Raw genomic sequence first — 14,430 nt, 5'->3', positions numbered from 1 at the left:
CGAACCTTTTCGAATACTATAAAAGATAACCACAGTTGTTTTATCTATAGGAAGAAGGTATGATGCAAGCAGAGATAGATTCTCTCGATTTAGGGAACACAATTTATTTTTTGGCCAATTTCACCATGTAGTCACCCTTTAAAACAATGTTTGCTGCCATGGTATTACACTAAACTCTTTTTCAAATGCATCTCTGCTAGGCTGTTTCTATGTTCTGTTACTGTAATTATCACTGGTGCAACTTTCAGCTGTTCTTCATTTAAAAGCTTCTCAACTGACCTGAGATCTAGTTAATGGTATTACATGTATCAATTAATGTAAGAAGTGTTATTTCTATTTCCCCAATTGACCCCATGTAGCCTTTTTATTTCACACTCTTTAGAAATTGGAATTATCCTGTATTCGTTATAATATTTGAAGGTCGTCTATCTGGAATATTTCTGTTCGATTTGACTAAATAATTTTGCTGTTCGAGCACACCATTAAGGAGAACCAAAGAAGAAACTACCGAGCGTTACCAGTAAGACTTGTAAAGTAGGACATGCAGGAGATAGAGCTAGTGTGTTTGTGTGCTTATGTGTGCGTTTGGGGAGGAAGAATAGGTGGGTGGGTGGGTGGGTGGGTGGGTGGTGATTTGAGATGAGACACACAAGCTTTTCTGGGTGTCTGTCTTGTCCCTTGTCACCATTCCCTAGTTTGTGCACAAAAGCCTGTCGTCTTGTGTAAACACTTCACATGTGAAAGGAAAAAAATCAAATTTAGGATCATATTGGTTGTAGGTTTGATCTCATGAATGAAAATGATGTTCTTCAGCTGTGAAGACTAAATGCTACCTGTAGTATTAACATTGGTTATAGTTTTCATATGCCTGTCTTGTACATAAGCATTCCCTGTATTTTGAGTCAACCAGAATGGAAGTTCAAAATTTGGAAGCCTATCTTTTCAGGGGTGGCTTTTCCCCAAGCATGACTTACAGCGCATACATAGACAAGCGGACAGTAAGAACAAAGAAGACAATGCTTGTCTTTGTCATTCTTTCTGTCCCCTTATCTACAGTTGCATTATAAGTCAAGTTTGCAATGGAATACCAACAAGCCCGTACTCAAACTCTTCTCCCCTAGGTGCTGTTTGTCTCATACGTACCAAGTTAGCTGTGCTCACATGGAAGTTTATTGTCCTAAATTACCATAATCCTTTCCACCTTATAATTATTTGACTGAAACAAGTGTGAACATTCAAATCCAAACTGTTGTACCTTCTTGGGACGCATGATCTTTTTCGTGTGAAGTTTCTCTTGGACCCCTTTCCTGTTCCAACGCTACAGCACTAAATCCTGCCAATGTTGGCAATTTTATTGTAAAATGCCCAATTTTTTAGAGCCTGTTTACGATTGTACAAGAGACACCAATGATTTCATGATTGTTCACTTGCGTCCCGGGCAGAATTTATTTTAAAATATACCACAGTTGCTCAGCAGTTTCCAAGGCCAGATTTCTTTAATATTCTTTATTGTAACTGTAGCACCACCAATTCAGTCTATTGAACCAGTGTATAACAGCAACCGAATTTCTGGCTGTCATTAAGTTAAGATTTCATGGATATTTGCATTTGTGATGCAGATCATCATATCTAAGAGTGCCTGTTCACAGTGTCTCTACAGAACAGTCTGTAAATTACTGTAATAAACAATCAAATATTTTGTATTAAAGCAATTTTTAGTATTTCAAACATTTTTAAGTCATTCAAGTTGCAGCTCTGACCACAGTTCCCATATATTCCTGCGCCATGATTGTGCGTACACTTTTGTCTCTTGCAGGCTGTAAATGTGGACCAAAGGTGATGCTGCAAGGTCAGCTGCCTGACACAGTGTCATCTGTGTGCACAAGTCACCATGGTCTCTCCCATGACACCAGTGTTCACAGGTACCAGTTTTGCATTGCATTGTTGAATGAGAGCTCAGTACGAAGTGAGAAAGCTATCAGCAACTCCAGATTGCTGTATGCATGTGAATAGCTTTGACAACACAGTCCTTTTGCCATCACTGTTGTTTACTACAGTCACTGCCCGACGGCACTCAGTTCGTCCTTTCATTTAACTTGGTTGTGTGCAGAAGTTCCAGGAGGTGCACAACATAATTGGAGCATAGCAAGATTGAGCATAGTGTCATTATAATGGGAATGAATTACCTGGTTATAAACGCTGCTAGACAGGCCAAAGATTTAGTTATGAACATGCTCATACAGATGTGGAAATGTTGGTCAATGTGCAGCGGTCACAAGCAGGAGCCAGCTGCATTGTGAGATGATCAAACAGTCCTGTGATCAAATAACAGACTTCACAGAGGACTTATCATATATTAGACTTGTGGTAGCGTGCAAAACCTTTCGCTTGACTAGCGTCGCCAGTTATTTATTTCTCTCACTAGCACTGCTAGTTCAGTGCTTATAAAACCCTCATATGCAACATACAGTTGGGAACAAGGGGATAGGACCTTGTTGTTTTCTGGAAAAAATTTGTTCCCTACAGTTTTAAGCTATCAACTGCTATTCTTTCGATAGTGTCAAAAAGTATGTCCACTGCTGTTGCCAGGGGGACAGAAAGGGAAAAAAGTTTTTTTATTGCCAGTGCCAATAGCTGGACATCTCATTTCTTCATTTCATGGTGCTCACAGTTGTTTACATAAGGGTTGGTTATTTTTTTTTCTTTTCTCCCTCTCTTTCATCCCTTATCGCATATTAGACCTGCAGTAGCATGCGCAACTTTTCACTTGGCTAGCATCACCAGTTACTTAACTTTCTCTCACTACAGCGTGCATACATTCGGACATACTGGTTGATGTATACAGTTTCGTTATGATACCTTCTTGGAATACACAAGTCGTGTACAATATGGGTAGGCTTTGTGGTGTGAATAACAGGGTAGCAAAAGTTCAAGAGGCTAGCACTCTGACATAAAGGCTCAAAGTTCAAAGTAAGATGTCTTTTTTTGTCCACTACTGTATGTTGTCCACTCGCTCGAAGTGCAGCCTTTTCCTAGAGCACCCAGCTGTGACATTGAACAGAGCCTCGCTCACACACTTTTTTTTTTGCTTCGTCCCGTCAACATGTTGGCGCTGACTTCTGTCACAGAAGCAGGAGCTCCCAAACTTGTTTATATATTGAAAACGGAATATTGGCAATGAACATTGTTGTTTTGCACTTGTTTTTCTGGTACAGTGATCATTGCAAAGGTCCTGATCACTAGCGAACATCCACAACTGCTCTTGAATGCTGCCCCTATTTGCTTTTGAGCCTCTGGATGTGGCAGTTGCTAATGCCTTATGAGAGAGAAAAAGAATGCATGTCAAAATAATTTCATTTTTATTTGAGCAATGAAAACATATTGTTACGTCGAAGTGCGAAAAAGAGATGCAGAGATCTAAAAAGGAAAGAAGGACAACTGGGGGCGCAGTGGCCATTTTTGTTTGTTTGTAGCCGACTTCAAGACCTAAATAAATATTTTCCTTGTGCTCGTAACAGTTAGATGGACATGCGGAATACGCTTCGTAACGACTAAGCTTGCCCTCCTACAACTTCACCGAAGAATTTGAATTGCCACCGGGCTTCCGCCATCCTCATTTGACATACCTGAAGAGGCTGGCCAGATTTTTGAAGGCTCTGACGCCGCTTCGAGGCCTGCGCTGGCTGTTTCGTGGCATTACTACTGGGTGCCACTCGCTTTTGAAGGAAAAGCCGGAGAATATGTTGTCGAGTGGCTCACGAAGTACCAAAGGCTGAGCCTGTTCAACTGTTGGGATTCCACCGCACAGCTGCCCAATGTTGTGTTTTCGCTTACCGACACGGCACTCGTCTGGTACGAGAACCATGAAGACACGGTCACTTCATAGGAGCTTTTTGTCCAGGAGCTCAAAGCATGTTTTGGAGACTTCAGTGCAAAAAAATAAAATACACTGTACAGACACTTTTGCAAAGGCCCCTGGTTCCCGGCGATACCTGTACTATGTATGTTGTAAAAGTGCTTAAATTGTGCAATATAGTCAACCCTTGAATATCCAAAGTGTATAAAGTTAACTGTTTGTTCAAAAAAATAGCTGAATACACTTACAACTTCTTATTGGCAGAGAAAGCTAGAATTCCACGTCTGATGTCATTCATCACTGCAGAAGCTATAAGATGCTGAAGATGAGATGGATAACTCTGAAGTTTGGCCGCATGGCTAGCATCGCAACGGTGGCGAGTGTGGATGTGAGCTCGTGAATTGACCTTCTACCAACTATACGGCAGAGGGTTCGCGAGGAACTGCTTTGCTGAGAAGAGATGTCACGTCGCATGCCCAGCATTACCAATGCATACACGCCACACGAGATGACAAACACGGCCGAACAACAGACAGACACAAATTTGGAGCCACTCTCCACTACAATCAGTTTTACTACAACAAGCAGCTACTGTGTACATGACAGGCTTCTGTACAAAAGGAACTACTCAAGCACGGGTGTACGTTTCCTTTTAGGGGTGCCAAGGACTGCCAATAGTGTGCAAGGAAGTGTCACGCATTCTACTCGCATTTCTGTGAGACTGGATCGATTCACTAACGGTGACATATTGGACGTGGAAAGAGATGCTCAGACAGAGCAATTAGTGACCAAGGCTGCCACGGTAACCCATTCTGTAGCAGCATCATCACCACCACTACCACTATTATTTATATAGAAGTACAGTAGACACCTGTTAAGATGAATCCAGTTAGGCTATTTTTGGATTGGAGGAGCACTGTGTGAACGTTTGGTTGGTTGCCTATAGACTCAATGCAAAAAATGCTTAAATGATATTGCGCGACATAAAAATGACACGGACGTGAGAGAATACGACACACCAAGCGCAAACTTTCAACTAAGTTTATTGTGCCATTGCGTCATTTTATACATGGCAGGCAACGTAGATCGCGCATGCGCTTACAAGGAAATGAAGTGCGAATTCATGTAACATGGTTACGTGTCATGTGATGCCGCGTCCAAGTAACTTAATTCTTTTTCTGTGAGATCCAGAGACGGGAAGCTAACACACTCATCATCCAATTTCGCGATCATCTGCGCTTCAGATATCTCACAGATGAGCTGTGTACTGCCACGGGAAACAATCGTGCATTGATCCTCAAGAGGCTTGCACCCATGATCGCGACGGTGGATCGCCAAGAAACCACCAGAGCCGTTTTTTTACATTGTTGCTGTGTTCGCGGAGCCGATCATTGAGGCAACGCCCAGTTTGTCCGATATATTTCTTCCCACATGAAAGCAGGAGGTTGTACACCACCCGGCGTACACACTCGACAAACTTTTTTCGGTGATGCTTTCTGCACTTATCGGAAGGGACGGCATTTGGATCCGTCAGCCTGCAAAGCCTGCCGAGCTTGAAAGTTTGCGCTTGGTGTGTCGTCTTCTCTCACGTCTGTGTCGTTTTTATGTTGTGCAATATCATTTAAGCAATGGATTACCAACTTGCCTGGAATGCTGCTAGCAAAAAATGCCCTTGGTCAAGCTGAACTTACGCAGCCACTACTGGCACCTGCTATTTGGCCCAGCGAAAGGCCCAGGTCAGCAGATTTGGAGGAGGCAATCTTTTAGCTGCACGAGAAGCAAATGCTGTTTCTGTGGACACGAACAGAGCTTTGCCAGCGCCACTGATAGTATAGAATCTTGCAAGACTTAGAAATAGAAACAATAGAAACAATACTACTCATAGAAACAATAATTGAGGAAAACCTTGATGCACTCCTGCATGCTGGTGGTTAGGTGAGGCCAGTTAATTTGTGAAGAATGCACTTCACACTCGAAGCAGATGAAAATGCTGCGAGTATCTTCATGCAAGTTTTCGATAACATGAAGGCATCAAATTTTTTAGCAACCTAGGTAAAGTGTCAGTGTTCATGACAGCACGCAGATTTTCATAGCATCACCAACCAACAGTATTCTGTAGAAGAGTGCATAAAGCAAAACTTTGCTTTTTGGTTTTAATGCTGTCATTCATTATTTTGCATTGTGCATATTTAAGTACACCAGGAATGACTGAATTAACAGAACATGTCATTTTGGTATTCTGGTTCCTTTGGCATGCAGCTTTTGATGGTAAGGAACAAAATCAGAAACCATGTGCATAGTAGGAGAGTGACGTAGGTTCTGTGCAGGATGTACAGGTCTTGTTGGATTGTCTTTTTGTCCCGTGTGTCCATCTGAGTGAGCTAAACTTCCGCTTGGCAGTGTATTGCACTGTTGTCCGAGCATAGTGCGGAGTTCGCAAAGTCTACCGATTTTATAGACATTCTTCATGCTGCAATTCCATAGAGGTGTAATGGCACAAGGGTTCTAAGCTGGGCTATTTATAAAGGTCACCAACATGACAGATGTGTTATCAATTGACTTTCGTTTGGAGTCATATAGTATGTAAGGCAGACAACACAAAAGCACACTGTTGCCTATAAGATGCTTGGTCAGTCGGCAAGGAAACCTCCCTTTCTTTTTCTTTCTTTATTTTATGGCAGCATTGTTGCTTTGTGTCATCCGCCTTAACCCTTTCAGGCACTTTGTGCAAAGTTGTGCACACCAAGATAGTGCATCAACAGCAAAAACATTCATGAAAGCAACTATAATTAAAATGTGTTGCACACATCTTGAAGCTCTTCTAACTGGAATAGTGCTGCAAGTTTAATAAGATGGGCAAAATGCTTCGGTAAGACTAGTGGGCAAGTAGCCGGGTGTCAATATGTCATTGTATGCAGCGGGTTCATTTCTTTAATTTTTTTGACAATGTCTTGCAGTAGGCATTATCAAGTGTCTGGATAGGTGTTTTTCAAGCCTGCTGGACATGAAATAGTTGATGTTATATTATTTGATGTTCCTGTAGTAAGTTTTCACATGGAGTCCACATTGTGTAGACCTTACAAAACTCCCTGAAGAATTGAAAATTCTTAATCTATTCTGCAAGGGTTAAACACTGCACAACTCCATATAAAGATCAGTTGATAGTGCATCTGTCCCGCTCATACCGCTTGTCCTGATGTCCGCACTGTTCACCACGTTGGGTAACATGACTCTACTGCCACAGGCAGTGACCATCTTCTAAGCAGACCACAGACCTTTTCGAGAGGAGAGGAATAATGTCGTAACTCTACAGCATTTATAGGAAATAACAGTTATTTCCCGAGAGTTGTCGAGTGCTGGAATGAATTACCCGGTTCTGTTCGTGAATTGACACTACGTGATTTTGTAGAAGCACTCGTGCGATAAGATTGCTTCCCCTTGTTGTTGTTTTTTCTATTATCTATTATGTTCTACTGCTTTTGTTTCTGTTATGTTTACTGTACTCCACTCCTGCAATAGCCCTGAATAGGGCTGCAGTACTTGAAAATAAATAAAAATAAATAAATTTGGCACAGTGCAGCGCATTGTTGCGGTACTCTTGCCAAAAAAGAAAAGGGGGACATTTGTGCAATCACAGCCAGGTGATGCGCAGAGCTGCAAGTTCAGCCAAGTACATTGCTTGCCCCTGAACCATTGTGTGCAGAGTCTCCGGAGGCTGTGGTCCCCCTGTACGAAGAGCCGCCCGGGAGCCCGCAGGAACGGAGGGTAGGGAGACGCCTCCGCCGCCTATCCCACCGCGTGCCCCCGTGGTGCGGACTGGCAGCACGTATGCCTCTCACTGTGCTGCTCCTCTCTCCTCCTTCTCCAAGCCTCCTCCTCTCCCTCCTCAGGTATTGGGCTCACTCCTTCTTCCCCACACGCGTGTCCTCCCTTGCCTCAGCAAAGCATGACAGCATGTCACTTGGGAATCGTCTCACCTTGAATGCCCCACATATCTGGCTGGTCTTGTGACAAGGCACCCTACTACTCTTTCGTATGACTGGTCTGCATGTTGTGCTTTTGCGGATTCACGTCAGCTGAGAACTAGAATGGCAAAGCAGAACCTTGTTATAACGGAAGTCACATCTGATGTGAAAATACCTTCGTTACACCCGATACTCACTATAAGCATATATTCATTGCATCCTAATATCGGTGAGATACATTTTAGATTAACGTACTTCATTGTATCTGATTATTCGTCATATTTGTGTTGATTATATTGAGATTCGCCTGTGGAACCAAACAGCGTGATGGTCACTGGCACCAAGAAAGGCCTTTTGGTGTCTAAAATGCAAAGAGGCAACATTAAGCAAGTGTTACAGCTTCAGTATTCTTTACTTTTTGCACACGTTCAGCATGAAACTGGGCACTAATAGCAAAGCTTGGCATTCTACTGACAGCACAGACTCAAAGGAGGTTGAAAGCTAGTCTGCTCTCTTGTCTAACAACACCCAATGTGTGTGCTTGGCAGATGTCTGCAATCTTGCTGATATTTATTTATTTTTATTTGATTTATTAAGGAATACCCCTAAAGGCCGATTGTTGCATAATATCATGAATATTTTGTTTCCCAATTTGCTGTTCTGTCATATCTCAGTAATCCATGGTACATGAATTTGCTTGGGTAAAAAAAAAAAAAAGAAAGAAACTGAAAACAAATGTTGCTGTAAGAAACACAGTAGATTGCAACTGACAGAGCTGCTTAATGTGTATGCGAGGACTCTCGTGATTCTGACTGCTCTCCAGGTGAGCTTCAGCAAATAGAACTATGCCAGATAACAACCATAATAACGCAGCAGTTGCCAAGAAACTGACCTCTGATTGTTGCATATTACAGCTAACCTATATGGCAGATGTGGTGCGAAGTAGTAGGGTCATCACCCTTACTGTTTGTATAAAATTGTTGTACTTATCACCCTGAAAAAAAAAAAAGGAAAGATAGAAAAGGCCAGCAGATTTTGTGCCTACTCGTAAGTCTCACATTCAAGTTTCAAGGAATAAATTTTGAGCGTTTTATTTAGCAGCATTTGCACATACTAGGCAACTGTGCAACAACAATAAACAGGCACTACAGTCGTGTAGAAATTTGGTTCTGCCACCGTGTTTTCGTAGCATTAGGCAGAAGGCAGAGAATAATAATTGTGCCTCGCGAGATGTAATTGTGAAAGATCTGTGAGAGTGTGCTTGCTGCAACTGTCATCTGTGGATTAATTGCACAATTTTCACGCCCAACGTTGCCAGGCATCGGCATTTGCGAAGCGGTGGAATAACACTTTGCATCACTTTTATCTGGCTAATCCCCACTAAACCACACTACTAATCCCCACTTTTCTTTCTGACATGACCCTGGTAGCAAAATCAAATGCATTTGCAAGTTTCCCATGCTACACAGCGTATGCTGAAATTTTGGAAACTCTGCTGGAGTGTTTTGTAGTGCATCCGCCACGTGATGTTCATTGCATGAAAGTCGTGAATAGCCGAACACGCATAGTGACTGCGCGTCTGCCATTGTCCATCATGTTAGCTCGCATTTCCGCACTTCATAATAAAAAAATTGGAGCTTGTAGAAAAGCATTTCTGACCTGTACATCCGTAAAAATGCGGTGAATCGCATGTAGCAGCACACTTTTTCAAAGGGCAAGTTTTGTAGTTTTGGGGAAAGTGTTTCGTTCTAGTCGTGTATCGCACGGAAAAATTGGCTGCAGGCTGGCCTACAAGAATCATTGTAAATGTTGAAACCCAAATGGCATTATAAAAATAATGTGTAGAGTGGTCATTAAATACGATTCCATGCTTCCCAGTGGTTTAAATATCTCGGCCTAAAGAGACCTGCAGGACTGACGGATTGAACCACGCTACAGCGCATCAGTCGGCACACTTGTGCACAGCTAGGCCATTGAGTGGTTTAGCTCGCTGTACTTTAAGCTGTCAAAGAATGGGGAAAATATTTTGTTGCCTTAGTTCAGAATATAACACAGTGCTTTCTCCAACTAATAAATAAGAATGGCGTAAATTCGATATAACGATGCTTAACGCATATCTAACTGATTCGATTCACTTCGCGAGCAAATGGCTAGCAGTTTAGCGAGCGATTCCGGCAAGGAAATTCTCCCGACAGATTTTTATCTACCTGTTGATCTGAGTAGCATTTGTGCCTGTGCTGTGACCTATGCCTAAAGAAATCTGGAAAAAAATGATTCTTCAGGGTTCTTCAGCCAGCAGTGCGGATGACGCGCACTGTTCCATGACCCTCCTGGAGCGTCTCATTCGCACCAGTAGTATCTGGTTTCTGCCAGACGTGGGGCGTACCGGTGCTGTGCACTACTTGCAAGGCAAGGAAGTCGGGGTAAGTGGCCAGTGTGGTGCTGTCAGTATCGTACCAGCTCTCCAAACGTTTACATGAAGTTTACAAATTTGGGCTCATTCTACAATTTTAGAAAGGTTGCACCAAACTTTACGAAACATTCTGCTTGTGAAAAAGTTTCCGTCAATGACCCGTCTCACCCTTGAAGTCGTCTTATAATGATTAAAGGGTGCCAGAGGGGTACCTGCTTCTAGCCAGTCCATTCCTAAAACAGGCAAAATCAGCAACAGCAATATCACTGGAGAAGTTACTGTGTTTTAAAAACAATTAGTTGCTTGTTAGTTTCTGCTGACCCAAGTTTGCTGTTGCTTGTGTGCTGCATCTAAAAGTAAATCATCATTAATAAAGTGTGTATGTATCCCTCAAAGGTTCTGTGCTCAAGGCAAATTTATAAAGTAAATGTGTGCTAGCCCTCCCCTCTTACGCATGCACTTTACCGGCGTCGTTCTGCAGGACGTCCTAAATATTGACAACCTAAATAAAAAAACCATAACCAACAGTCACTAGATTCTTTTTTTTTTTAATGCAACAAATCTCGTCAAATTTGGTGCAGTGGTTGCCGAGAAAAACGAATTCTCCTTTCACATGTATTTAGGTAGGAGCACCCGAGCTAAAGCTTCCTCTTAAGAGGAAGCTTTAGCTCGGGCCGAACTCCGACGCGGCCTATTCAAATACATGTAACACGCAAAAACGTTTTTCTGAGATAACTCCTGCACCGATTTTAATGAAATTTGTTGCATTTGAGAGAGAAAGTTAAATTCTAGTGACTGTTGGAAGCAGAATTTCGATTTTGGGCCTGAATTCTGTTAAAACGATTTTCAAATATTCAACAGTTTGAAAAAAATAGAAGCACAAAGTTTATAAATTCATAGCTCTGCATCAAGAACAGATAGCATGGTTCTGTAAACGGCATCCATTAGATCATTCAAAGCGGACAAATTGGATATGTCATTTTACATCTTAGGTGAATTTGTTACGTTGGTTACAAGGGTTCTGCAAAAGCTGTATTTCCATATTACTAAATTTTTTTTATATTCATGTGTAACATATCAATTTTGTCCGCTTTAGATGTACCATTAGATCCAATTCACAGAATTGTATTATCATTTTTAGTTGTTGAGTTACAGAGTTGTAAACTTGAGTTTCGTTTTTTGAAAATTTCTTATTTTTGCCAATTTTTCAGAAAAAATTGACGACCTAACTAAAAAATTCGAAACCAACAGTCACCAGATTTTAAGTTTTTCTTTTAAATGCAACAAACCTCGTTAAATTTGGTGCAGTGGTTGCCGAGAAAAACGAATTATCCTTTTACATGTATTTAGATAGGAGCACCCGAGCTAAAGCTTCCTCTTAAGGACCGTGCAAAGAGCGATGGAATGAAGAATGCTAGGCATAACGTTAAGAGACAGAAAGAGAGCGGTTTGAATCAGAGAGCAAACGGGTATAGCCAATACCCAAATTGACATTAAGAGAAAAGAATGGAGCTGGGCAGGTCATGTAATGAGTAGGTTAGATAACCATTGGACCGTTAGGGTTAGAGAATGGGTGCCAAGAGAAGGGAAGCGCAGTTGAGGATGGCTGAAGACTAGTCGTAGCGACGAAATTAGGACATTAGCAGGGGCTAGTTGGAATCGGTTGGTGCAGGACAGGGGTAATTGGAGATCACAGAAGGAGGCCTTTGTCCTGCATTAGACTTAAAATAGGCTGATGATGATGATGATGATGATGATGACGACGACTTTAAAGCACACATTGCAGTTTACAAAATGAAGGCATCCATTTGGAAAAACATTTTCATTTAGCACCATTTTTGAGATAAGCACCGTCGTACTTGCAGTAAAAATGCAGGCTGGTTTCTCTTACCTTTTTAACAAAATGCCTGCTTTATTTGCATTGAAGCACAAATATAACTGCAATGCAATCTGAAATCTTGCAAATGAATTTCATCACACACAGATATCTTGAAACTAGTGTCATTCTCAGAATTTGTATTGGATTTGCCTGGCGAAGTCATTGGCTGCAATTTGAGAATTGCGACATGTGCTGTAAATCAATTGGTTGAAAACCTTATTTGTGAAATTTTGGTAATTAGTCAATTATGCAGTTTAATTTCTTGTGCAAATAATGTCCTCCCTTTAGACTAATCTAGCTCAGGGAGCATAATTGTGCCACATGCGACAGGCAATTTTTTTTTAAATTCTTGTTACCTCTAAAAGAAAACATCCTATATTTTTTATCATATAACAAGCAATCAAAATAGACTGAGAACTTGCCAAAGGCTACTGATGTGTAAGTAGTGGATAACAGCGACAACTACTGTGTGATCTGAGCCTGCATCCATTTTGAAGCCAAATTTAGTGAACTTTTTAGGCCTAAGGTGGTTTACAGGGGGGTGGACTGCAGAAATGATAGTGTACCATACTTTTGGTGCACATTAAAGAAAAATGGTGGTCAGGTGGTCACAATCGGTCTAAAGCCTTGCGCAATGGTGTTCCACAACCCCTCTGCGCAGTTTTTATACTCTGAACCTCGGAATAAAAACTTTTTTAAGGTGGTTTACTAAAAATTGTTCAGAAACTGCAATGAAAAACAGCATACATAATATATTCTGAGCATATATATGTAACTTTGTTTGAAATATCATTACTTCGTTTTATTATTATTTTTAACTATTTTGTACCATGCGGAAAATGGCCGTTTTTTTCTAGGTCGGACTTAATTTTCATCTGAGAAAACTATTGCACTCAAAATTTTACGCAGTGCATAAAAGCAAAGCAGAATGTATCCGCTTTTCAGGCATACAGCCTTTACCAACAAGATTTATGTCACAAAAAGAAAAAAATATAAATTGCCTAACTCAAGATTGTGGAATAAAATTGAACAAAGTTATAAAATATGCTTGTACATTAAAAAAAATCGAAGAAAATTTTGATATATACGAAATGTCTCACTATTTATTCGCCACTATCTGTGAATAAACGAATATTTTTTTCTTAAAAGCTACTTGCCCTACAAAAACTCGCAGTTTCGCCCGAAAGGCGAAGGATCGAGTGCAATAGGAAATTAGTGGACAGCTATACGAAGTAAGAATAGTAGTTTTATCTGCCGAATAAACTTGTAAACATAGGCATACTAACTAAATTAATAAGCATGGTGCCACACGTGCACAAGCCAGCATGAACGCATCCCACTCGATGACTGCGGAAACTCTGTGTCAAAATGCTGCAGTGAGAAAACGCAGCAGCAGCAGCAGCGGGTGAATTGAACTTCGTGTTGCTGCTTGCCTTAACGCGAACTATGTCGCAAAAATACAGCGTAGCGCGGACTCCGTACTTGTCGCAGATGGCTTTCAAGATACAGCGGGAGTAAAACTTGTGTCCCCTCCGTGCCCCCCTCCCCCTTCCCAAAGGCAATGTGCTTTGTCCCCGCCATCCTTTGTTGCATGTGCAAGATTTAGCCGCGATCGCCGCTCACCCTCGCACATACGCACATACAGCATATGACTCGCAGTGACGATTTTTTCACCCTTGACCCTCATATGAAAGTGTCCATATAATTGCTATCGCAATAAAATTTAACTGGAAGACTTGCAGTTGGCCATGCCATGCAGCAAAGCAGTTCCTCGATGTGAAACATGGGGAAATGTTGCAAGTATTGCAGTAAACGTTTGTTTGCTGTGGCATTTTACTGCAGTAACATTTTCTGTAATCATCAACAGATAACCAGCTGTCAGTATGTCAGATTGTTAGCTGGCTAGTGATGAATGGCATCAGTTGGTGGAGAAGCTTGAATTAGCGGTGCATCCTCAAGTTACGGGTTGATGTTCATCGTTGTTGCTCTCAACATCAGATGAAAAGGCAGTGTGCTCTAACTCGCTGTTGCTTGGGCCCTTGATAAAATCGACGACAGACACAGCAGAATTGCAAGAGCTGCAATGTTTCGAAGCACACATGCCACTTCCAGAGGCGATCGTTCTCACTTGTTACTCTGACAAGCATGCGTGTGACTTCGTAACTCGTTTAAAAATCACTTCCAAGTGGGGATATAATGAACCTTATATAAAACAAAAGTTTACTTCTGCAAGTGTACGTCTGCTGGCGCAGTGGGTCCATGAGCGGCGCAGAAGGTCTCGAAAACAGTGTTTGAAACTTAAAGCTGTGAGTTGGGA

The 14,430-nt window shown here is 41.6% G+C and overlaps 1 protein-coding gene across 2 annotated transcripts in view; it reads left to right on the top strand.

Annotated features, from left to right (window-relative positions):
* The window catches only part of spri (Src homology 2 domain-containing protein sprint), a 49,319-nt gene that overhangs the window by 3,016 nt on the left and 31,873 nt on the right, over positions 1-14,430 (top strand). The window contains exons 2-4 of one of the 2 annotated variants that reach the window (XM_050180655.3): positions 1,817-1,922; positions 7,560-7,621; positions 10,104-10,244. In XM_050180655.3, coding sequence (XP_050036612.1) covers positions 1,892-1,922; positions 7,560-7,621; positions 10,104-10,244 — 234 coding nt within the window. In that variant the 5' untranslated portion in view covers positions 1,817-1,891. Of the gene's footprint in view, positions 1-1,816; positions 1,923-7,559; positions 7,747-10,103; positions 10,245-14,430 lie in introns of both variants that reach the window. The other variant, XM_050180653.3, reaches the window with a different exon arrangement.

The sequence above is a fragment of the Dermacentor andersoni genome, chromosome 7, assembly GCF_023375885.2.
Source record: "Dermacentor andersoni chromosome 7, qqDerAnde1_hic_scaffold, whole genome shotgun sequence".
Lineage (NCBI taxonomy): Eukaryota > Metazoa > Arthropoda > Arachnida > Ixodida > Ixodidae > Dermacentor > Dermacentor andersoni.
Note: the sequence above shows the minus strand (reverse complement) of the source record. Positions and strands in the feature narration are given on the sequence as shown.